The sequence below is a fragment of the Neopelma chrysocephalum genome, unplaced genomic scaffold (assembly GCF_003984885.1).
Source record: "Neopelma chrysocephalum unplaced genomic scaffold, ASM398488v2 Primary Assembly neopelma1_80b, whole genome shotgun sequence".
NCBI lineage: Eukaryota > Metazoa > Chordata > Aves > Passeriformes > Pipridae > Neopelma > Neopelma chrysocephalum.
In genome coordinates this window covers 10,400,762-10,427,265 of record NW_020897742.1, presented here as the reverse complement: position 1 = coordinate 10,427,265, position 26,504 = coordinate 10,400,762, and the positions used below count along the sequence as shown (strand labels likewise).

The 26,504-nt window shown below is 35.4% G+C and overlaps 1 protein-coding gene across 1 annotated transcript in view; it reads left to right on the top strand.

Annotated features, from left to right (window-relative positions):
• The window catches only part of TPO (thyroid peroxidase), a 213,695-nt gene that overhangs the window by 124,286 nt on the left and 62,905 nt on the right, over positions 1 to 26,504 (top strand). The window contains exons 15-16 of the mRNA XM_027690190.1: positions 6,699 to 6,791; positions 10,913 to 11,023. Of these exons, the coding sequence (XP_027545991.1) occupies positions 6,699 to 6,791; positions 10,913 to 11,023 (204 nt within the window). The remainder of the gene's footprint in view (positions 1 to 6,698; positions 6,792 to 10,912; positions 11,024 to 26,504) is intronic.

Below are 26,504 nucleotides of genomic sequence, written 5' to 3'. Positions count from 1 at the left end.
AAAGGCAGGCTGTCCAAGGAGAGCTCAACTAAGCAAACCATTTTTGCAGTTAGCTGCAGTTAGTGTCATGAGCATTATGAATTAAAAACTACAAATAGATTAGATCAGGTAGTTATTTCAGTAGATTCACTAAAGGCAAAAGTTTTGAGCTTAGCAATATCCTGAGAAAGACAGCATTTAAAACACAGATATATTAAGAATAGGCATTATTTTCTAAAAGCACTGGCCACACTTCTACTGAAATAATGGAAGCTTTCTTTGAAAAATATAATGAAAATATAATGAGCTGTTATTTGAGTACTTTAAAAATCTTACTTTTAATGCCAGAGTGTCTCTTGCATACATATATGCTGAACCACAAATGTTCATCAGTGTTTAAAAAGAAAAGTATAATGTCTTCTTGAATCATCAGATTGCAGCACTATCTTTTACAAGAGAATGTACTTTTTTGTACTAATATCGAGCAAAGTATTTAAAGAAAAAAGTCATCTTAGGGCATTAAGATGCAATTCCTCTGACTGCAGTAACAGCAGGACTTGAAGGAAAGTACAAGATTTTTAATCAGATCTGGTTTGTTTCAATAAAGTGGTTTTATTTGTGTCTATACATAATTATAACATCTCTGTAACCTTTTAATTGTGACATGATGAATTCTTTAAAGGTATGGGCCAATGAGTGGATCTGCCATGTTTTTTAAGTCAAGGTGATATTCATTTGATCACTCTCAAAGATATTGTTTCACTGTTTCTTTCTCACAGTTATCTGGAACAGGAATACGCTTGAGCTTTGAAAGTGTGTTCTGGATGAAATTTCTGAACACTCTTCTGCTTTTGATGAATGTCAGATTTCATTGTTGTTTCATTTTCTTGTATGTAATGCAGATTCAGAGTGAGAAGGCTTTCAGTGTACTTTGTAAACATCTCCCAGAAGTTTTGCTTAAAAGGTGATATAAAATATTTTATCCTAAAATAACAGAGGTTTTTTAAATATCAGAAAGCCAAAGCATATGCATTTTTAATTCAATTATTTTGTGGTTTTAAAGAGTTTAAAAAGCAATTCTGCTTAGCACAAGTAATTCTATGCAAAAAGGCTGTTGCAGAAGATTTTACAGGCTGGGTTCAGAATTATGGGTTTTAATTTGGCCTCCTAGTAAACTCTCTGTATGTGGGCTGAGATATATTTCTCAATACAACCGTAATAACTCTAGTTGCTCTTATCTTCATCTCCACATTCTACTTAGATGTTTTTTTATGCTGAAATTCAAATTTTCAAAAAGGCTTTTTCTTGACCTAGCTGGTCCCATATTAAGGCTTTTACCAAAGTAAATGGTAAATACATTGGATGCATTAAGACACATTACTCCTGTCACTCCTGTCTGACTTAATAGCTTGTAAAAAACTGCTGTACATGGACTTTGTGGAAAAGTCAACTCCTTTAAGAGGGAAAAGTGCTCAGTTTTAGGTATTTCAAGTTGTTTTATTTGGGATTTTTAGTCACTTATTTTTGATCTTCTTGTGGCTAACCTCAAATTATTTAATATTTTACATTAAAAAAAACCAGGTAAATCTCAAATAGCTCAAAAGAACTTTGACATTAACTTTTAAGGGTTTGGACTTCATCACTAGTTTAAATATGCTAAATGCGTGCACTGTTGTTATATATTCATTGTATCTATATTCATTGGTAGTAAACTATAAAAAAAAGGAAAAAGACCAGATGATGATGGATGTTTTATTATATATGAAGTAGGTGCTGTTTTTTCTGAACAAACAAAAGTGTGTTCTCATGAACTGTGTTATTTTACATGTAAAAGGGGTGAGACGTCTCTGGAAAACAATATTCCAAAAACATATTCATTAGATTAATAATATAAGGTTAATTTAATTTTAATATAAGTACTCGCTTTTCTAAGCAAATTCAAAGTTTTATTAAGATTTTAGCATTTATTTTATTGATGTCATATTATTTTCACAGAGAGGCTTAGCACATATTTGATCTTAAAGTGAATAAATGAGCACAGTGTGCAATATGTATACTATACAAATATGGTTCTTGCCTAAATGTTTTGCTGTCTGGTTATAATTTATTTTTAAAAAGTATGTGTTGAATTCTATATCATGAATATAATTAGAAATAGTGTCTGTGTTTCCACTTACATGCAGTAAAACTTTACAGCCCATCTTAGAGCAAATGTTTGTTTACATGTATAAAGTAGTTAACAGAGTAGCAGGGAAAATGTATAGTTCAAGTGGTGGAGTGTAATGGTATTGCCTACTTTCCAGTTGCTTTTTGGAAAATAAACAAGGAAAACCATGTACATGCCAAGTTTGTATTAATGTAGAATAGAAGACCAGTATTATTTCTGTATTTTGGCTGATCAAAAACACTAAAATTCCTGCTCAACAGAAGATAACTGAGTCCAAATTGAATTAATGTATGGCATATGAATCCTGCAGTTAAAGCAAAATGAGGTTTTCTTCATGCAAGGCTACAATTAACCACAATGTAGTCAAGCATCAGCTGAATTTTTGAAACTGTAAACCTGATGAGGTGTTAGGAACAACAGCACCAGAGTTAGAAAATATCCTTTAAAACAGATATACCCTATTTTATATTTCTGAGTTGCACTTAGATGAACAATATCAGTGAGCCTCATTTGTTCCTTTAAAACCTTATTTGACAGAAAAATTAAGGAAAAGGAATACTGTCTGAAAAAGGCTGGCAACTGACCCACCTGATTCTTTAAAACTGATCTTAAATGGTATTTCTTTTACTAAGAGTGTTGATGACCTCAGAATGTGACATCTTGACAGACATTAATAGTAATCATGATATTAATGAATTTTACTGAAAAACATAAGCAAGTTGAGCCACTGTTTCTTAAACAGAATACAATCCCACATCAGAGTAACAGTAAAGACTGTGTTTCTTCAAAAAAGAATCCAGAGATACTACATTGGACGTCTGTGGCAAAACTTGGGCAAATTTAGGCCCTCCAGCTAAAGCATTGCAATAACTGTCTATTCCAGTAACCACAAAAGTCTATTTTATGTCCAGATTTATTTAGAAGCATTTGGACTACCCAGTCCCAGATGAAACCAAATGTACTTATACCTTCAGCCTACCCCAGAGACCCACATGTGTGTGAGGAAATCAGAAGGCCTCTGTCTAATGTGGAGAGCATGCTTGCTTTCTTAAGCCTTCGTACTATGGCTGAGTGTGGTCAAGGACCCTATGGATAGAAGGAAACTGAGAAAGAGGAAGCCTTTCCTTCCCAAGCAGTCTGTGTCTGGGCTGCAGTGGTGCTTGCTACCCACCAAGTCTTTTTGCTTCCTACCTCATCACAGGCCAGTGACTAAACATGAAGTGGTCCCCCTTTCTGTTTGTGCCTCAGGCTCTGCCCATCACTTACAGATATTTGAGGTATATCTGTGCTTTCCTCTTGGAGTGGAAATAAGAAAGTCTCTCTTGTTGTCTTTTCCCATGCATTCAGTCTCTAGTTTTAGCATTTACTCACCTCTTGGCTTGGGTACCTAACACCCATAAACCAAGTGTAAAGCCCTACTTGTTATGTTAGCAGATCTGTTCAGAAACACATTTTCTCTTCTGAGGGACAGAGTCATTGCAACTGATAGTCATAAAAGCTGGTTTGGGAATTAATTGGCCTGTCATTGAACATATTTGTGAAGTCTCTTCTCAGTGTTAGACAGAATCCTACGTCAGTCTTTGTTTTGGACTACTGAAACAAACTGTCCCTTGTCCTCACCCTTTTGTAAAAACTGATGGAAGATACACATGAAAGGAGCTTTTTTTTTGTTCCCTATTAAGATGTAATTAACCCAACTCTTCCATGCTAATTAACTTCTGCAGATTCCAAGATGTCTGCACAGTTGTGGAAGACTAATTGATAGGAACCACAATAAAAAGTACTAAGTTTCTCAAGCCTTATAGTATTAGTTATCTGTAGGATCAAGCTGGGATGAAAGTGTCAAGAATTTTGTAGGTGGGAATGAGAGGCAAGGAAGATAGAATCACAAAATCATTTAGGCTGGAAAAAACCTCTGAGATCATTGAATCCAACCTTTAACTGATCACCACCTTCTCAACTAGACCGTGGCAGTAAGTGGTACACGCAGTCATTTCTTGAACACCAAACAATATTCAAAGCTGAATTAGTTCTGAGAAATCTCTATGTCTATGGGAAAGAGATTGAATGTATGTGTGTAGTCATTGTAACTATTAAGCCTTCTTAGGGTCTTGGAGGAGGATAACAGTGCCAAAGATACATTGTGTCTTGCTTCTGATCAGTGACAGGGTGCCTAAGTTCCTTCTATGGATGAATCAGAAACGCTGTTCTTATGCTATTTGGACAGTGATATTATCACCTTAATGATCTTTTTATGAGTTAAAAGTATATGCATTGAGATACTGGTACCTGAACAATTAGACAGGTAAAAGCTTTGTAATTGTCTTTTATTACAAATATAATTATTCCACAAATCATTACACATTGCTCAGAAAATATTGATTTAGGATGTAAACTACAATTTTCTTAGCTGTTGCAGTATGAGGCCTATTCTTTTCCTCTCTGTTGTTTAAACTGTGACTTCTCAAGCTGGCTAATATGCAGTGCTATTCTTTTTTTTTGCAACATTCACTGAAAGACAGCTAAGCCTAGATTTCTGATGTTAAATTTTTGTGTAAACCATTGTTGTAGATAGCCAAGGGTGATCACACAATTGCACATGTATGGGAAGCTTTTTCCAAAGGCAGAAATGAAAAGGAATAGTGCTCTGTCCTAGTGTTAATGAATAGAGATGAGGGTCTTTATCACAGAGCTGTCCAAGAACCTGTTCAAAGTAACTGAAGGAAGTGACATAAGGAGGCTTTTAAATTTATATGGTGAAATGCAATTCTATTGTAAAGAAAACACTGTTAAGTGTGGTTTGTAGGTAAAAAACACATCTAAATGTAATGTTTATCACAGTGAAAATGCAGCATATTCTGTTTGTCTCTAGTATTTGTGAAAAATTTCCAAACAGGTTCCATTATTTGCCAATACTGAATATTTTTAAAATACTCCAAGCTAATTATTTGTGCATAGTTCATTTTAGTATTCGCCATTTGTGGCTGAGCAATTAGATACTTACCCATTGGGGGAATCAAATTTAATACATTTTAAAAAATGCTTTGCTGAGTCAGACCTCAACTAGTATAACCTTTTTAATTGGAAAATAATGGATAATAAGTTATGACTGCTGCTTAATGCCACCTTGTAATTACTGAATAAAATGTAAGGATATGTAAATGTCATTCTAATTGAATATCAATCACTGAAATATTTTTGAATGCCAAATAATATGATCTTAGAACACCAATTAGCAAAATTATTTATTCAGAGATATTATATGTCTCCATCATTGTAGAGATGATTATAATACTAATCTGCACTAATTAATTAATTTCACTCCCAGCCCTTTCAAAATCCTTTATAAAATGTCATATCTGTAACTCAAAAATACTTATTTTTACTATAACTCCAAGTATTTTTATTAGTACTGGAATGAGGAAACCTTTACAATCATGCAAAAGTTTTAGATTATACTAAAAATCTTTTAAAAATAATTTAAATTACAATTTTCAATTTAAGCAACTACATTAATGCTTTCAGTGTCTTCTAGGCCGTTCTTGTGTCAATTTTTTTTAATTTAAAAAAACTATCCAGATGCAAAACTTTCATGTCAAAAAAGGTTTAAGCATGAGGCAGCATTGAGGTTTATGAAATAGCAATGAGAGTAAAGTAAAACTTCCTTGGAAGAAACAAACAAACAAAAAAAATCAAAGATTTCATAAGGCACAAGGATGTAGTCTTAAAAATGACTGGTAAGGAAAGCCCAGGGACAGATCTCTACTCAGGCTGAAGGCAAAGAGCTTTTTGCTATTAGCTGTCAGTGGTGAATGTCATCAAGCTGTTTCATATTACATCATCAGCAGAAACTTTTTCATGTCTTTTCAGAATCTATTATATACCTAAGACAGCAAGCTTTAAAAATACACAGAGTTAACTGACTTTTTACCTTAAGACTTATTCAGAAGTTTAAACAGAACTTCTGGTTTTGTTAATAAAGTAGAAATTTTTCTTTCTAACCTGAAAGGTGATCATAGAGTTGGTGTATATAGAGCACTGTCTAGCAAGTATCAGTGCTAACTGAAGAGTGATAGCTATTAGTTCTTATTATCAAATTGCATTAACTAACATTAACATAGTGCTGTGCTGGCATGTCACCAGAGTTTACAAATGAAAATATGTTGTAAAATAGAAAGGTTGTCTACAAAGTTTAAATCAAATGGAGAGGTCAAGTAGACAGAATGCTTTTTCATAATTAGGTTGCAATGACAAAACGTTTAGGCACTGTTGCCTGCACATTTATTGTAAGTGATGTCAGAAGTCGTTAATAACTCTGGTCTAAGCAGTTTGCCAAAAGTTTGAAATAGTCAGATTTGGCTTTATTTGTTCTGTGTTGCATTTTGTAAGGGATGGTTTTCAAGAATATGGTGTTTATGTAGTAATATAAAGTAGTACCAGTGTTGCTAGTTGAGTGTCTTCCCCCACAAAAAAACTCTGCATAAAATATTTTTTTATATGGTAAATTGCAATGATGGTTGTTCTCTCAAAAATCATACTTTTTTTTTTCCAGTCTAAAACATATATGTGTAGTTGGCAAGGGGATACTCTGTGTTTCACAGTCGACTTTGCTCTAGGATTTACCTGTTTTGACAGTAAAACAAAGGTAAGAGGAAAAGAAAAGGAAAAAACCCTTGGTATTATTTTACTGTTATTGAAGTTATCGGTTATTGCAATTTTTTATGTTGATGTCCAGTATTTATTCCTCACATGTACTGTTCTATTTATTTATTTAGCACTACTGAAACGGGGTCAGTTTGGGACTTGAAAGGGACAATTGTTGTTGTGCCTTAGCATGTAAAGATAAATTTTGAAGAAAGATATAAAAAAGTGATTTCCTTTTCAAGCAATAAAAGCAAAAGAAGGTTATTTAGCAGAGAACTTGGTTTGTTGTAATGAAGAAACTTCAAGATTAGTAAAAGATTACAAATCATGAAAGAAATGAAATGTCACCTGATTCTGTTTGTTTTGAAGCTACAGATATAAAATAGAATTAATTCTTCTTCTGTCATAATAAATTTAGGCCATGTCTAAAATAAACAGAACAAAGGCAAATGTATTTCAAAGTCAGAATCTAAAAGGTTAAATTAACTTGTCTTGCAAAACAATGGCTATATGGAAAGTGCCTACAGGGCATGGTTTATGGTACGTGCCAAATTCCAAGTCCTGTCTATAATGCTGCTATTTTATTTATAATTTATTGATTCTTTAAATTATTCTAAATTAATTTTAACATTTGTTTGAATTAGAAGTAAACATACATACAAATAATGTTTCTACATTAATAGAACTATGCAATAGAAGGTCTGTCCTTTCAAATATGGTCTTCAACTCCTAACTGAAAGGATTTTTCAACTATATATTTAAAAAAATTCAGTCAGTCATTCTGAGTTAAGAGGGAACACGCTGCATTTTGAAATACTAACACAGGATCTAGGGGGGTGTTTTTGCACGTTGGTATTTTCTGGGTTTGGGGCTAAAATGGACAAGTCTATTGAAATCTTTGTGCAGAGAAATAATGACCAAGATTGCATGAAAATTTAGACTAATTTCATTAATGTGCTATCCTATGAAGTAGCATAAAATTTCACAAAATACATATGCATGCCCTTCCCTGCCTCAGGTGATACTACATTCTGAAATTGTGCTTCTTGCACAAGTATACACGTTTTTTATGTAGTCACAAATTAACTATAAAAAGTAATCTCTTTATAGATTCTATAGAATGTTTCTTTTTAATGTGAAGACTGATTACAGATACTCCCACCTTTAAAATTATAAACTCACACTATTGATAGGACTTTCTGTCAGAGTGCCTACCTTCAGTATTGATGATGAAGACAATTTAGATGAACTTTTGTTGCTTGCCTAAGGAGAAATACAGAATACCATCAAATAGACTGGTTCTGTTGTGAAACTGTAAAAATTCTGGAAAGTTGAGTACATTTATTTTTCATCTGTGTGAGAGATGGAGATGTCCTCTGCATCCTCAAGCCCGAGTGAGGCAGTAATTGGTGACTTCTGCAGTTCATCTTATGTCCTGTAATTGTCACCTTTAGTTGATTGTGTTGTCCCATATGCATAGCTATTTCAGAATATTTCCTACCAACACAGAAAAGATTCTAAAAGTGGTCAAGCAATTAGCAGTTCATTAGGGACATAGCAATTTTGCTGAAAAATCTTTTTTTTTTTGAGATAATGGAAAAATTAAGGTCTTCTATTGATGCAAAGAATGCTCTTACACCACAGCAGGTGTTCATACAGGATTATTAAAATAAAAACCAGTCCCCTGTTTGCTCTATGACTCTAAACCTGGATCTCAATTTCTGGGAAACCAGTTCATGTACTTATTGAAAAACATTCTTTTTTACAGTCTGAAAAATAATATAAAATGGGCCTTCTTATTACAAATTCTGAAACAAAAAGCACAAGAACTTTTGCTTTGGAGCGTGGTGGATTGACTCTGGCTTCCTCCTGAGCTGGGCAGAGGAGAGGAAATATAACAAGAGGCTTGTGGGTCAAGATAAGGGCAGAGAGAGATCACTCACTGCTTACCGTCATGGGCAAAAGGGACTCCACTTCAGGAAATTACTTTAGTTTATTACCAATCTAATTGGAGTATGCTAATGAGAAATGAAAACCTGATCTTAAAACACCTTCCTCCTACCTCTCCCTCCTTCCCAGGCTTAAATTTATTCCCTGTTTTCTTTATCTCCTCCCCTCCAGCGGCACAGGCAGATCAGGAATGGGGGCTGCAGTCGGTACCTCACATGCTATCTCTGCTACTCTTTCCTCCTTAGGGTGAGGACTACTCACACCCTTCCCCTGCTCCAAAAAAGCAGTTATCCACAAACTTCCCCAACATGAGTCCTTCCCATGGGCTGCAGCTCTTCATGAACGGTTGCAGTGTGGGTCCCTCCCATGGGGTGTAGTCCTTCAGGAACAGCACCTCCTCCTGCTCCTCCTTCACTGACCTTGGTGCCTGCAGGGTTGTTTCTCTCACATATTCTCACTACTCTCTCTTGCACAAGAAATATAAGTGTCTTTTAGAAAACTGTTTTCTAGAATAGTTTTGGTGGGTTCTTAAAGTTATTTGGAAGAATTACTTCTTTTCCTGGGTGTTCTGTTCCTGGGTCATCGCGGGCTTAGCTCATTCAGCTGTTATCATTTTGGGCCTACCACAGAGATACTTTTGTGTCTGCAGCTGCTTTATATCACATTTGTAGATTCTTTTTCTCTTGTTGGCTTGGCTGGTTCATCTTCCCCATCCTGTGTCTCCAGCTGCTCATCTGAGATAAAGGGATCCCAAACTGTACATTTTCTTCTGTCTTCCAGAACTATCTACTTCTCTTCTTTCCCACTCATTGTCAACCATTGAGAGAGGTAATGACTCCAGCAATGCCTATTATTGCTAAATTGTTCCTAAGTTCTTGTTTCATCTCCACCTTAGCAGTTATATTACATAGCAAACATTCATCTGTCCTGTTTAGAGCCAAACTCATTTAAGCTTCGAACACTTTTCAGGTGGTCTAATTAGGCCCTCTGGACCCAGTTAAAGTCTGTTCATGAATGTAAAGTTTAAGCACCATCACAGTGCTGTAGCATAGTTGGTTTTTTTTTCATCTGTTATATTTCTCTAAGAAGGCAGTGACATTTATGTCTGCAGGGAACTAGGAGATAGTTTTTATTTCTAGGACATTCCCTTTTAAACCATGAGTAGGGTTCTGAAGACCACCAGTAGCACTGGTCTACTTAAAAAATATTTTGAGAAAAGACGTTGGAAAATGGAATATAGCAAACTTTTTTCCATGTGTGCTTTTGAAATAGCCTTCCAAGTATTTAAATTGTGTTTCCTCAGCAGTGTCCAGGGACTGAATCACATTTCAACATGTGCAGAGAATTTTCATTAAGATTATAGGCATTAAAGGAAACATCAGCAGGAAGACCAGATGCAAGTTGTTATCTTGTGGGTTTTTGAATTATACATTTTCAGGTGATCAATAGAAAACATTCAGATAAATACAGAAAATTATCTTGGTTTCAAAATTAATTTCCCAACTTTTGTTTTAAATAGGTATCTCCATAAATATTAAAGCATATCTGTCAATCTAGGATTTGCCAAAACTAGTCAGATGCCATGCATAAGCCTGTAGGAGACCAAGAAGCCTAAAATTTTTATATATTTTACAAGCCACTGTGTAAAGCAGAACACATCTTTGTGGTTTCCGAGACTACATTCACTAATAATATTTTTGTGTTTCCTGTAGTGTATTTGAGGATTTCAAACCACGTTACACACATCAGTAAATTTAACTTTGCAGCAACTGTATAAGACACTATTCTCTGTGTTATGCAGGTGAGCCAGCTGGAATATGAAAGATCAAGATATGGCACGGAATTGTGTTCATAGTGAAAACTGATACAAATATCTTCATGAATCTTTATGGAATTAAGCTTTTGCCATAGATCTTGATATTACATAGGCAACTGAAACATTTAACCTTCAGAGAATTTAGATCTAAACAGTTGTTTAGTCAGTAAATATCAATATTGTATCTTTTCCTTTCACAAAGGATACAGAACTGTTAATTTTTATTGTTCTGCAAAGAGCTTCTTATCATGTACTGTATTTACTGCCCTAACGCTTTATCTTAATACACAAACACTGAGCATCAATCTAGGTAAGTACATGTAACAGAGTTCTTAATCAAATTTCTTTTTCTTTAGAATGTGCTGTGGAGGTTTAAATTCTCTCAACTCAAAGGCTCTTCAGATGATGGAAAAACAAAAGTAAAGCTGCTTTTTCAGAATCTAGACACCAAACAAATTGAGACAAAGGTAAGCAACATTCCCTTTCTAAGTTTTGTAAAACATGAAATAAAATTACCGTCAAGGCATCAGAAATTCCATTTATCACTGCACATACGTATGGTGAACACATCACAGCTTATCTGTTTCTTCCTATTCTTTAGAAACTCCACAATAAACGGAAGTGATGTAGTACCTATAAGTTTATTGCACTGTTTGTGTAAGCCTGTTATTAAGTTATGCTATGTTGGTATTTTAGTCTTTCAGAAGGATGATTTCTGTGACATTATTCCATCAACTATAATAGATATAATATCTAAAAACTGCATTTTAAAAAGATAAAGGAAAAATAAAACTATATAGATGTTAAATATGTTTTTAAGCTGCTATGTAAGTGGACTTAAATTTTTGAACACACACATGGTTAATGTTTACTAAAAATATAAAAGACTGTGTAACAGTTATTAGCTTAAAAAAGGGAATATTCTTGCAAGAGGCCAAGCAATTGCTGAAACCTATTGGTTCTACTGCGAATTAAGAGCACTCGATGCTTTGCAGTATCTGGAATTGTGGATACGTCCAGTCACTAATATAGATAAGATATTAGTAGTGTCTTTTTTTTTTCCTCCAGCAATTATCAAATAAAAATGTGAAACCTAGAATCCAGGTTCCCAACTGAATTTCAGATGTTTCTCATTCAGGACTGAAGTCATCTGGAGATTTGGCTGTAACACCATAATCTGCACTGATTCTGCCCTGTGATCCCAAGGTTCCTACTGAATGAATAAATAAATAAATAAGTAAATACATAGATGATTTTTCAATCATGTGGTTTTAAAATGAATGAGGGTAAGAGTGAGGTTCAACTGAGTTTTGGTGGATAAAACCAATGAAAACAACAGAAAAGTATCTGAAGACCTATGAAAATTCTCAAATATTCTTAACTGGAGTTCTACAGGTTAAAGCCACTATTTTTTTTTAACCACTATATTTTTTATAATGACCATACACAAAAGTTATATATTACCTGTCCTTCTAATGGTTTAAAAAATTTGTAAGGAGAAAATCCCTAAGCTTTCTTGTTTATCATAAAGTTACAGCAAATACGTCTTTATAGATCCACATTAATAAATTATTCAGGATTTCATCAGCAAGCTTAACCTGAGTTGTCTCTTGGCTCTACTGTTTAAAAACTTACAATACTATAATAATAATCTATAGCAGCGGCCCATTTCCACTTCATTTCTCACAGTACTCCTTGGAGACAGAAGAAAACTGCTGTCCTCATTTTATATGTGATTATCTGTTTGCAGAGAGCTTATTTATCTTGTTTCAGATCAGACAGGAAGATTGTATTGGTGCAAAAACTATAACGTATCTCTGTGTATTAAATCATTAAATTCACGTGTGTGATTGGCCAAAGGCTGCAATTCCATTGCTTGTGATGGAATTCTATTACTTTAATACTAACTAATTCCTCTTTCTATTGTGGTAAACAATCTGATTTTTAAATTTTATTTTATTTTTATTTTTTGTACTCACCTAAATAGTTTTTAATTTTTTACATTCATTTTACTCTTTATATTAAAAATGTAAATTTTAGCATTTTATGAAAATGTTATTATCTGTAAAATTATTACAAAGGTGAGTCCTTATGATAATTTTACAGCAAATTTTGTTCAGGGGACAGATTTCTTAAAACAGTAAAAAAAATTATTTTACGTAGTTCTAATGAAAACAGCTTGTTTTCATAGGCAACGTTTTCGTGAATATTTGTGAGGTACCTTGAAAGTATCAGATGGAAGTAGATATGTAATGGTTCATACAGAATTCTAAGTATCTATGTAGCTAAATGTATATATGTGTTGTAAATGTCGGCAGATCCCAGAAAAATCTCATTAAAGGCCAGAGGAAAGGATGATACTAAGTAGCTAAGGATTTATCAGGATTTCAGTGATTATACCTTTTTACCACTGCCTCTACACAGTGCAGTGTACCCACTAGGATTCACATTAAACGGGACTGGGACACAGCTGTGCAGCCTCTCCACTTGAGATAACTGGTACATATATTCAAGAGTATGCCCACCACCTAAATGGTATGATTTCTTAGACTTCAAAGTTACAGGCTGGTTGGAAAATACCCAACACTAATACTCATAGTACAGTATAATATCTGCCTCTGCTTATTGCACTGAAAGAGATTACATAGAGCCAGATGGTGCTATGCAGTGAAATGCAGCCAATAATGAGAAAAAGTGTCATCAAATAATAGAAGTTTCATTTTTCCTGAGTAAATGAGCCACTATGTACGAAATGAAGCTTGATGCAGATGACTTATGTTCACTTGGCAGAAGACAGTAAAGGTTGCAAAAGAGTTTTCGAGATTATGTCTAATTTTATATGCTTATAAATTCTTGGGGGAAAAAATCTCATTTGGGAATTCAGTTTTTGTACCTTGGTTACTAGCTAGAGATGATGTTTCTCCTCCTTCCAGAAATTTTAAGCCAAGTAATTCTTTCTTTGCACTTCAGTTTTAGGTGAACAATACATTCTTCCATTTTAAAATTTTTTGTTCAAAGGAGATAATAAGGCCAAGATTCCTGTCAGTTTTTTCTCATATTCCCTACAATTTCTTCTCATAGTTTCTCACTTTAGTACTTCTCTGAACTTACCCCGCCTCTAATACTGAGAAATTGCAAGTAATCTTAATAATAATAGATGCTCTTTACCTTGAATTTTAAAGATTGCTTTAAAAAAAAAAAAAAAGGAAAAATTAAGATTAATGCTTCCAGGTTTGCACTGATGCTTTATTTCCCTTAGATAAACTGTAGCTTCCTGATGATATTCCACAAGAATATTTTAACTATTGTGAGCCATATTGAAACCTCATCTAGACACTGCTGGTTTCATAAACTTCTTGTCTGTTACACAGATAATTTAAGAGCCCTGCATATTTAACTGAGCACATTCAGCGTATTTTCTTCACTGACTTCAAGCCTCAACTGTTCTGTAATTTCAGGGTGGTACAGTGGTATGATGTGATGTGACTTTGCAATTAGACTGCAGCAGTTTTGCAGTAAATCCTATTCTCTGAAAGGATATTTATTCCATATTTATTCTATATAAGTCCTCTTGAGAGATATGGCAAATAAGGAGAGGGCAAGCAAAGCTCTCACTTTACTGCAACATTAATCTCTATCATCAGTAAACCATAATGTAGCACTCAAGCTCTTCTGTATTTTTATTAACATGTGTCTTTTCTTACTGAAGTCTGGACGTTTACTACTGAACGAGTAGTAAACAAGATCTTGAAAAACATTTGCAACATAATGGTAGATAGGAGTTAAGGTTCTGCTTGTGTGACAGTATTGGACAGCCTGATTGCTCTTGGAAATGTATTTTAATATTTACTGGAATGAGTGAATTTAATTGGCTTCTTTTATACAAACATCTTTTCAGATGAGTTTCTTGTGCGTTAGCAAAGTCTGCATCTGCCAGTGCAACATTTAAAAGTGTTTCAGATTTAGAACTACATAGTGGCATTTGAAATCACTCAAGCTGTAGGTGAGAATCCATCTGATTCTTCCAGACCCCTATAGAACACCGTTAAAGGACTTAAGTACAACTGAGAGAGAGAGTTGCAATTATCTGGCACTGAATGTTGGCATCATAGATCTGGTTCTTAGACTTGCAGGGTAAAAACGACATTTTAGCTTATCCTTCTGCTGTTTGTGCAAATGACAGTCACAAAAAGGAGGCCAAGTAGAAGTTTGTAGCTGAAGAAGCTTTCATACCATAGATGACAATGTATCTTGGTGTGTTTATAACAGTCTTAACAAGCTGTGCAATACTAATACATTTATTCTTCTCATCCATGATACAGCAAACAAGCCCTGGTATATTTGCTGCAATATAAAACTGAATTTAGAATTTTGGTTTCTATTTTGACTTCAATGTCTTTTGGAGCTAGAACTTGGATATCTTTATTTGTTTTACAAAAAAATATTATTACAGTTTTAATCTGATTGAAAAAAAATATGCTCAAGAATACAGTTGTAATATTTGTGCTCTTGTCAACAACTAGTAAACACTGCGGGTAACCAATGTCCTTAAAGAAGTCGTGAAATGCACAGGGCACAATAACACTATCTGTCAGTGTCTCCATTATTTGCCTTTTATGTTATACAGGGTCATGTCTTGTTCAAATAGTGATACAACAGCTCTCGGAAGTAATCAATAAAATTGTGTGTATGGTAATAATGCAACAGGCCTGTCAAGCTCTTCATAATATGTAATAAATCCAGCTCTCCTAGGTGGGTGGATGAAACAAGAACGTATTTTTTCTTCCTTGGCTGTGCGCATACAGTGATAGAGGTCAGTGTAGTGTGCTAATTTTTTATATTTTCAGTACCAGCAGGAAGTTTTGCAGTCTTGTCCTCCCACTCTTTTAATCCAATCTTTTCTGTTCTTCTCTTGGTGTCTTCCTTCTAGTGCCTTTGTTGTACTTAATCCACTTATTACGATGCATATAGTAAACCGAAATAGCTTTGGTAATTGAAATATTAGACATGCACAGATTCTTCTAAATAACTGAAAATCTTAATTAAAGAAAAAAGCAGCAATCACAGATAAGGCAAACAAACATAAGGGTGGTATTAGATGATGTAACTGGCTGAGTATGGAGAGAAGCGTTACTTTAAAAAAAATAAACTAACAGAGCAATGTATTTGTTTGAAAGAGGCCTTATTTTCTAGAAAAAGGTCACATTACATTCTAAACCTGAAGAGGCCAAATTTCCACCCTTAAAACTGTATTCAAGATAGTATCTTGCTAAGAGACATATTGTGTCCCTGTCCTCAGATCATGTAACATTTACATGTTCCTAAGTCAGAAAGCCATCACTATCTTTTACTGAATCCGCACTTTCAAACTATTCCCCAGTCCTCTTCCCCTTTCCCTGCTGTAATCTACATGCAAGCTATATCCACCACCAGAACACCACTTCTCTGAGCAACCTTCACAAATCCCTACCACAGACATCGAACATCCTACAAACACAAAGCACCACAGTCTTACCCCATTTGTGGTCTCCTGGATCAAATACTACTGCGTTAAGCTGCATTTTTGGAAGCTTCTGGTGCATAAGGCCTCAGGTGAACCACATCTCTCTGATATGACCATAGCTGACCACACCTAACTGAGCCCTTCAAGACAACACCTCCAGAGCTCTGCTCCTGTTTTATGATCCCAGGTGATTGCTCACCCCCACACATAACCTAACATAAAATAGTGAAGACATGAGAGACAAGGAGAGGAGCAGACCAGCTGGTAAACTGCATGAGAAGTGCTTTTATGCTACAGAGCTTTTCAGCTCTGTAACAACTTTCAAAATTAGCAACACTCCTGAAAATAATCCCCAGCTGAGGGACCCTGCAGTATTAACTGCAGAAAATACAGCGTTGTTACGTAAAACATAAGTTTAGCAGTACAGCTAGTCTTCCAACTCTATGTAGATTATATCTTGCAGAAATAAGACATTATTAGTATTTGAAAGGTCATCCTCAACAGATTAGACAACTTCTCTCAAATACACAGGAGGGACTGTTGCAATTTGATCCATGCTCTGAACTGTGGTAGAAAGAAAGAGGACTCTGCAGAAGGGACATTGGGAGGTACTGACTTACAGTGGTGAGACATTTCTCTCTTTGCCCTTTTCTTATCCCAGGGGTCTCCAAATAACGTTGTTAGAGCAGTCTGAAGTCCTGCCTACAGTCTGCGTTAGGTTACCTCCATCTGCTTATCTCCATAAACATTTATAGATTATAAGTGCATAAAGCCAGAGTAGAGAAATAGAAAGCCCTGTGAAGGGCTCTCTTCTCTCGGTTTGTTTGGCTGCATTCAGTCAATGTGTTGAATGTCAGAACCTGAGGTGAAATTATTGGGTGATTTCACTTGATTTTGGAGCAAATCTAGGAGTAATGTGAGTAGCCTTATATTTTTGAATTTGTTGATTTTGAAGATGGGAATTCAGGAGATGTAAAGCTTTTAGTTGAGCCAAGAAATGATATCTTGAGGCCTGTATTATTTCATATTGAGTTGTATTTCATTAATAATCATAAATGTGTACATCATTTTAGTTTTATAAAACTTAGATAATGAAATTTAATTTTTTTTCTGAAAGTGTTTATAATAAATTATGTTGATATTTACAGTAAACATCTGCTGTTGCAAAATATATTTTGAGAAACTTATTCCCATACTTGCTCCTTAACTGTCAGTCAGAATGGAAAAACCAGGGGCTTTATGCCTGGTTTTATTAGGATAAAGATTACTTGGGCTTAAATACCTCAGAGGGTTTTAATCAGCATTCATGCTTTCCTCTGCTCCACTGTGGCTTCTCCATTGGTTTTGGTCCCTTCGGGGGTGTTGCCTACTCTGCCATGGAGCATCTTCTACTACAGTAGCCTTGTTGCCTTTTTGGGGAATTTTCTTGCACTTTTTTACATATATTTTCCCTCAGGCACCCTGTGTTAGGTATGGGTTCATCCATGCCCTACAGCAGATTAGTTGGACCGAGCTGGAGCCAGCTGTGTCTGTTCACAGAGACTGTGCCTGTAATTCCCTCCACCACCAAAACTTTCCCAGTTATGCCCCAAACAGGGTCACAAAATTGTGCCTCACAAATACTAGTGAACAATGTAAGACATTCATTAGTAGCAGGACCACTTGGGCCTAGTAAATACATGGCCTTGGATAGCAAAATTGTGTGATGGTGAGCTTTTCTGGAAGAGTAAGCTTGGATTTGAAATATTCTGTTTGGGGCATTTTTATTTAGAAGACACCATAAAGTTCTGTGATAAAAAAAAAAAAAGCAGTCCAGTGCTTTACTGTTTTTAAAAACAAGCATATGGAGTGTGTCTCGATAAGCTACTATGTAGCCAAGACATTTTTGAAAACAGTCTTCTCCCCTAACCAAAAACTATCCCAAGTGTCCCCACAATATATTTACCAGCTGCAGACTTTACACATACTAATATCACGAAAATTGAACATGGTTTTTACATTATATTTTTGGCATTTTGTCAGACTATTAGTCTGTTACTATTTGGGAAAATGGGCAAAAAGAAATTTAACTTGTGCACAGAAATTATGTTATAAAAAGTCAAGATGATCTGAGACCTGGTTAGGAGTAATTCTGCTTTTCTTTGTGAATTAGGGCATATGAATTTTATACTCAGACTTATTTCTTTATGCAGGGTGTGGTGTGACCTCACCTTACACCCTGCCTCTGGCCTCCCATCTCTCTTTCAGAGGCTGACAAAGTATGTGTTCTTCTCCCCCTTCCTGGCTGTGACTTGATACTGCATCATCCCCAAACAGCCTTAACTTGTCAAATACTTTAATAATGTTCAACAAAGCCAAGTGCCAAGTCCTCAACTTGGGTCACAACAACCCCATGTAGAACTGCAGGCTGGGGGAAGAGTGGCTGTAAAACTGCCTGGTGGAAAAGGACTTGGGGATGCCGGTTGACAGCAGCTGAACATGAGCCAGCAGTGTGCCAAGGTGGCCAAGAAGGGCAGTGATATCCTGGCTTGTATCAGAAATAGTGTGGCCAGCAGGACTAGGGCAGTGATTGTCCCCGTGTACGCAGCGCTGGTGAGGTCGCAGGTCAAATCCTGTATTCAGTTCTGGGTCCCTCACTACAAGAGAGACATTGAGGTACTGGAGCGTGTCTGGAGAAGAGCAATGAAGCTAATGAAGAGTCTGAAGCACAGGTCATATGAGGAACAACTGAGGGAGCTGGGGTTATTAGCCTGGAGAAAAGGAGTCTCAGGGAACATCTTATTGCTCTCTACAACTACCTGAAACAAGTTACAAGTGATAGCGTGAAAGGAAACAGCCTCAAGTTGTGCCAGGGGAGGTTTAGACTGGCTATTAGGAAAAATTTCTTCACTGAAAGAGTTGTCAAGCATTGGAACAGGCTGCCCAGGGAAGTAGTTGAGTCATCAACCCTTGAGGTATTTAAAAGACGTCTGGATGTGGCACTTAGAGATGTGATTTAGTGGTGGACTTGGCAGTGCTGGGTTGATGGTTGGACTCAATGATCTTAAAGGTCTTTTTCAACCTAAATAATTCTATGTTGCAATATTTGAATGTTCTTGCAAGTTGACTGCATTCCTTGTTCAAGCTGAGTAAAATATAAACAACAAAGTAGCACAACGTGAAAAACTAAGTTGACATGCGGCACTGCCAGTGAAGAAGGTGTGGATATACAGCTTTTATTCTTCAAAGTTTTAACTTTACATTCCTGTATAAATATTCAAATTTCATGTTAAATCCATTGTTTGCTGACTGTTCTGTTCTGTATTCATATAAAATGTTTATAAGCCTGAATATGAATTCACATTTTCTCTTCTTTTTTTTTCTTTTACTTCTTTCAGGAACTTGAATTTCAGGATCTGACGGCAGTTTTACACTGTATTCACTCCTTCATAGCAGCAAAGGTGGCATCTGTGGATCCAGTATTCATAGACAGTCAGAGTATTGCAAGAAAATATATGTACAGTAACTGATACTAGATTATATGTTGTGACTATGGAAAATAAATTATTTTCTTAAAAAAGTAGTTATTTCATTCACAATATTGCAACTTTGTGATTTTATAAGAAGCTTTTAACTGTATTATCTGTAATGTTAAGAGTTTTCACAATCTGACAAATATTTTGAATCCATAAGTTAACAAATACTAAGTCAAACTGAATCAGTTTGTCATCTTCTGCATTAATCTAAAATTCTAAGTGAATATTCATTCAGTAATATTTCTAGTGCCATTTTGATTTCTGCTCTCGTGATCGTTCATACTCCCCCTTATTAGGTAGAAATGTGGAGTAATACTTGAAAAGTATGTGGCCAAAATTTGACCTCTAAGTCTCTTTTGAAAAGTTCTGGGCGCACAGGCAATTTTTGCAGTCTTCACTGTAGTAAAGAAGTAATTATTGAAGACAACTGCAGTAGGAATTGAACTTTTATCTTGCTTCTATATGTTTGACTTGCAACAAACGTGGGTACAGCCCTTCCCAAACTTGCAACAAACGTGGGTAGAGCCCTTCCCAAATCTTCGTACACGAAGCCTAGCCATGATGATGATATGTTTGAGAAATTATAGTTCCACAGTTGGGTTCTTTGAAGGCCTGAGAGTTTAGCTCTGGCAAAACACTAAATACTCTATTTCAGATCTAGGAAAATATTTAAGCACATGCTTGGCTCTAAGCACATTAAGGAGCCCCAGTGCATGCACAAGGTGATGTTAAGTGTGTATTTAAGTATCATGGTAGATCAACTGTGAAGTAATTTAGACTCAACTAAGAAGCCTGCCTATAGGCACTCAGTTTTAGAAAACTTGCCATAGGGTTTTCTTATCTATGAATAAAGTTTCCATGACCCATTCATTTATTCATTCACAGATTGCCTTGATGCTATCCTTTGATGTGATGCTCTGTATGCTTGAGAACAGCTTCTTTAATAAACTGTTTTGTTTGGAAGAAGATGTTTCCAGTATAGGATGAACATAAAAAAACATAAAGATGCTTCTGGGCCACCTACCTTTTCTTTCCTACAGCTCTAACCTTGACTTATATGTAAGCAAAATGGATTTTCTCCTTGCTAAGGAAATAATATGGTTTTACTTTCAATATATTCCTAACCTTCCTTCTGAAATCATCTTCTTATATGCACAGATAATTCTTCCTGCTATTGAAAAATTATATGAAAGGAAGACATTTTAATCTTAGGGCATATTCCCTGTAAATAATACCAAATATTGCAGGTTTCTGTGATAGAAGTCTCAGTTGTTCTCACATGCAATTTTGAAACAGCATCAGGCAATTACATTTTTGTCAAAAAATAAAACAAACAAGTAGAATATCCTAACTGGATGCAATGGATAAGGAGTGAATTCATCAAAGCCCTCCCTAAATTTTAGGTGTCTTGTAAATCATCCTGCTAAAGTAAAAGCCTAAAGTATCCTAAGGAAAAGAGGTAGGTGCCTTTAAAAGCTCCCAGGTGAGGAGTGTAATTACATAAATTCAGTGCTTAATAGTTTAGTCACTTAAATTCTTCCCTTGAGGTCTTAAGCTGTCTTGGCAGACTGCAATAGGGCCTTAGGCACTTAGTTCAAATGGGTGCTTCTCTGTCCACCTAAAGCTTAGGCACAAATAAAGTGCGTAATGCAGGTGATTTGATCCTACCAGGAGGATTACTCATTTCTAAGTGTTATCTGTAGAGAAATTAATTTGAACAGTAGGCACTGTGTTGTTTAGGGTTTTGATGTTGTTTGCAAGGAGGCATAGTGGGCGTGCTAACTCCTGTTTAAACAATATTTAACAGAGGTGATAAATATTTTTATTAATTTAAAATAAATATTTATAGTCATTGTGGTATTTTTAATAGATAATCTCATTTATATATTACATTAAGTTAAAAAGAATTCTTTCTCATACAGACATTTATTCAAAATATTCCATTTAATTCTCAGCTTTCTATTTTATTTTCTGCTTGTTGTATTTACTGAGGTTTTAATATTCACAAATTAAAGCATTAACATTAGAATGTCTTTCTTAAATCAATTCTCAGTTATTAGCATGAACAATTATAAATGTCAAAGTGTAAGATAAAGAATTATGGAATTTCTTCAATTTTGTTTTTCTAATATTTTGTCATAGACAAAGTTCAACACTAATATGGTAATTACAGTAGAAAACTGAACCAGCTAGTACTGAACTGATGCTACAGTCAGACCTTGAGGCTTAATGTTTTAAGAATCATGTGATTATAAACATATCTTCCAAAATTCAATAAAAACTTAAAAGAAATTAAGATTAGTTTATTACATAGTCTGTCGGTAAATTAGTTATTTGTTTCATGGAATTTCTAAATTCTTTTAGGCTTTTAATGACCTATGTTTGCTACTGTTTTTGCAAGATAGTAGTTTTCTTCTTTATGTCCAAATCAATCTCAAGGAATACTAGAGAAAAATTCTTATAAATTCAGTCTCTGAATTTTAGCATTGTATTTTAGAAATAATTCTCCAAACATATTTTTAATGAGGATCCTGCAGATCTTTATTTGCTCACTTGCTCTTTCTTTCCTTTCACACTGTGCAACAACCTCGAGGCAGGGACTAAAGGCCAGTCTTCTGAGCAAGCTGCCAGAGCCTGGGAAGAGCTCATGGATAGCTAGTTACTCAGCTGTTACATAGGTTGTGTAGGACTTGCATAGCACCTTGCATTTCTTTGTCAAATGCCTCATATGTGAAAATGTTGCGCTTCCAATTTGTTTGGTTGCTTATATTACTTTGTCAAATTTTTATTTGTCAGTAAAGTGCATTATTTTGTCATTGCTTTCAGTGTGTGCATCATGTAACATGCATATATTTTTTCTGTCAAAGTTTTGAGTATTTGCGCCACTTTTCAGCTCACTAAAAACCTCAAAGTAGCAAAATAGTAGGATTCACAAATGGTAAATAGATCTGCTACTGTGTAGGTACCTTCCACAGTCACCTCTCAGGAATCACACTGTGGGGCAGAGGACAGTTGCTTTATGGTGACTGGGCAGCTGGAATGTCAAATATTTACTTGCTAATCAGATCACTAAAGAAATTTTAAAATGCTTTGTTGTATACTGGTTATATACTGAGCTTTAGTCTTACTACCTCATTATGCATTTGTGTATAGTTTTGCTTTACTTTTTCTAGGAGGACACAGGGATACCAGAATTGAATAAGGGGTAGGAGGAGAGAGGCATTTGCTACAGCAGCACCTTAAGCAGCAGGCCAGGGAAAGAAGCATAGAGTTATAACATAGAGTTATAAAATTGGGCACTATCACAGATCAAGATAGTCACTTGTGATTAGAAATGAGTAAAAAGAGGATAATCTCTGTAAATTGAAATTATCTTTATGCATTTATTTAAACTCAGAACTTGGTTAAATGGCTAAAAACATGATTTTGAGCAAATGGGTAGTACTGTTGATTTAAATCAGAGGAAGGCTCATCAGTGACTTATAAATTATGCAGTGATACAGCATGGACTTAGGCACTGGACTTGAATCATACAGATGATTTGTTAAAATAATTTCTTGCATTTTTTGCTCTGCAGTGATTAAAATCTGCAGAAAAAAATCCTGTGCACAATCAAGCTAAAGTCAGCTCAGCTCTGTTCTCAGTGCATGGCTTGGTTGTGCTGCCCTGTTGAAAGCAGCAGAGCATTTAACAGGGGGGTTGTGGCCAGGCTCTGCCCAATGGCCTCAGGGATAGAAAACAGGCCCTGACAATTTTATTTATAAATTTAGATGTTGCCAGAGAGTCTCACTGACTTAATCTGACCTATATTATTTAATTTTTTTTGCCTGTATTTATAAAGCACAGAATTATAATATTGAAGCTGTGCTGATCCAAAGCTCAAGTTGTGGAAATCTGACTGAATTCTTCTAAGCTTAGGATCTTAGGATCTTACAAAAAGTATTTCAAAGTGATTCCCCCCCTTGAGCCAGTAGGCCTGAAGCTTAAATAATAATTTTCTGGGGGAGGAGGGCTAAGCTCTGACACACTTTGCAACCATAAATCTAAAATCCTATCTGAACTACATTAATTCGTAACTTCAGACAAGGTATGACTTTTCCACAAAACCTTTAATGTGTAGTCTTATCCTTGTAGTGATGTAAACAGTATTTAAAAATGCCTGAATTTCTTTTTAAGTACAACTCCATAAATGCTTCTACCAAAATACTGTCAGTATTTTAAAACACTTCCCCCTACCTGAGTATCTCTATCACAGTGTTCAAAGTGAAGTGTGTATAATGGCAATGCAATTTTTCTGCTTTTTGTTTACTACTGTGGTTGATTTTTCATTTAATATTGTTTTCTTGTGTTCTCCAGTAAGTTTTTGAGGGCAGAGAGGGTAAATGTTAGGAAGGAAGTACTTTCCCCCATGCTCTCATGAGTGGCAAAGTGGTGATGCATGGGAAATGGGACAAAGCAGTGCAAAAATAGAAGCAGGGGAGGGATGGACAGATGGACAGACTGTGCAATCTTAAAAACCTCCTTTACTTAGGAATGTAAGCTAAAAGTACCTATCACTCTTGCAAATCCATCTTTCAGTGTAGTTCTCTTACCTTGAATTGCTATTTACTGAGTTAGGGATGCTGAATAGGAAAAGACTGTAAAGAAAAAATGTAAAATATATCATGTATTTTATTGCTTAACCTATGCTTCAAAAATGTTTGGGTACTTTTGTGTTGAAACATGTAGAGAAGCAACTATCTTATGTGAACTAAAAGACCTTGTAGTAGATTTGTTAAGTACAAAAGGGATTTGTGTGGCATGCAAGATGAAATTGAAGATGTATTTTAATCTGGTTCAACCAGAAAAATTGTCAAGTAATAGATTTTCATGAAATTTGAAGTTATCTAATTTCATGGACATGAGCCAAAATCCACTGCTGTTTTAAGTCCCAAAGACGTTTACAGGACTTAACCTGAAAAAAGAAGTACAGTTTTAAATAATACACAGAGGAATAAAATGCTTTTCTTTCCTAATAGTTCCTCAGTGCACAGCTGCCTACATTGTCAGTTAAAGGTTCATTCCTACTGAAAAAACTGCTGACTTTTCAGTAAGGAATCAAACTCAGAACTATTTGGGCTGAAGCCTGTAATCTTTTATTTGGAATGGCTGCCATGATACACTGTACAAGTTGCAGTTATGCAGGTATTCCGACCTCTAGTTTAAATCACAGACTCTTTTTTTCAGTGCAAAAAGATGATTTATTGTGCAAGTCTACGCATCAGAGCTGTGAGTGGCAAAAGCATCTCAGCTGCATAGATCTCTACGACTGTGAGTCAACCAAGCAGAGAAAGGAAGTTAAATGTAAGAAAAACTTTATTTTTCTTTCCTAGTTACAAATTATTCTTGGAACATTATTTCTCTTATATTTCTAGGCTAAGTGGGTGTAAAGTTTTTAAATGTTTCTAAATTCTCAGCTAGGATGGAAATGTCATAATCAATGCTTATTAATGAGTTAAGGTAGAAATGAGTTGTCTGGCCTGTGTTAATCATCTAGTCTCAACTCTGTATTGGTGAAGAGATCAGCAGTTTCAGGGAGTGCTTTATTCCCTCCTACAATAGATGCCTAAAGCCAGTGGATTGAATCACATTCTGAGAAGGCATCTTTCTCCATCGACAAGCCTAAATTTTCCTATACTGCCCCATAGTTTTTTTGACAGCTCAATTTTCTATAGATAGCATTAATGTTAGATTTATACACCAATACAATAAAGAGTAGCAGTCACAACCAGTGTTGCAGGATTATGAGAATAAAATGAAACAATCCTGAAGTGAATGGAGTTTAAATCAGAAGTTTGTCATCTCCTTTAACAGGCAGAGGGGAGGAAAGAAAAAGCCTTAGCCTGTTTTTTCCAGCTAGCAGTTACTACGTAGTGCTTAGTAGAAAATATTTATCAAATGAGGCAGTAGAAATTGTACTAATTCATGGATAAGTTCTGTGTCCCAGGGGATGCACTGACTCTTGGAACATTGAGCTACTCATAAAAAAAAATATTAGAGACATTCTACTGTCTTTAAGCACTTTGTTCAATTAACATTCAGAACTGAGCTAAATTACTGCCCTACAACATCCATAAGTAGAGTACATAATTAGCTCACTGTTTTCTTTTTCCACAGAAGACGGAGAAGTATTCCCTGGCTGAGTGAATATGAATATTTAATTGTTTTTAGAGATAAAACTTTCCCTGTGCTTTATAGTAGAAATCCCTTACAGAACCAGTGTGTTTAGTCAGATTGTTTTATTGTTGGATAAAGCTGGAAAAAAACCCCTGTTTTTTAAATGTTTCACACTAAGACTTGGAGAAGTGGTATGATTTGCATTTGTACTCTAACTATATTGAAGAATTTTTGGAGTAAAGGTAGCAGTTTTGCCTGCTACTCAAAGCACAGTGGCTTCCACAAAAGCCCCAGCACTTACTAGCACATATCACATCATATTGGTATTCACAGAACTCAAATGGGGAAATATATGCAGTCAGAGAGCAGTAGGGAACAGTAACCATCCAAACAACAGCAGGGTTGAATGTCAAATACATTTCTGGGCTTCAGTTCTTTGTGCCAGTCAGTTATGTTTTTATCAGCATTTTTAGTATTATTAGAGATTTATTTCTCCCCATCAGCAGGATATTCATAGCAGGATGAAAAGAAATTAGATTCATAACCAAACATATTTATTTTGCCCTTTGCCTTCCTTTGAATCAAGGCATTGAGGAGTTTCAGTTAACTCGCTCCATACGGTAGGTAATAATAATAATGGCCCATCTTCGCGAACGAAGATTTGGGGAAAGGTCTTTTACCTTTCCAGCCTGCGCAATGGATTTTTTAGGTGAGACACAGCATGCGCTGAACTGAGCCCACCCTTTAATCCTAAGGTTCATCTGCCGGGGCCAA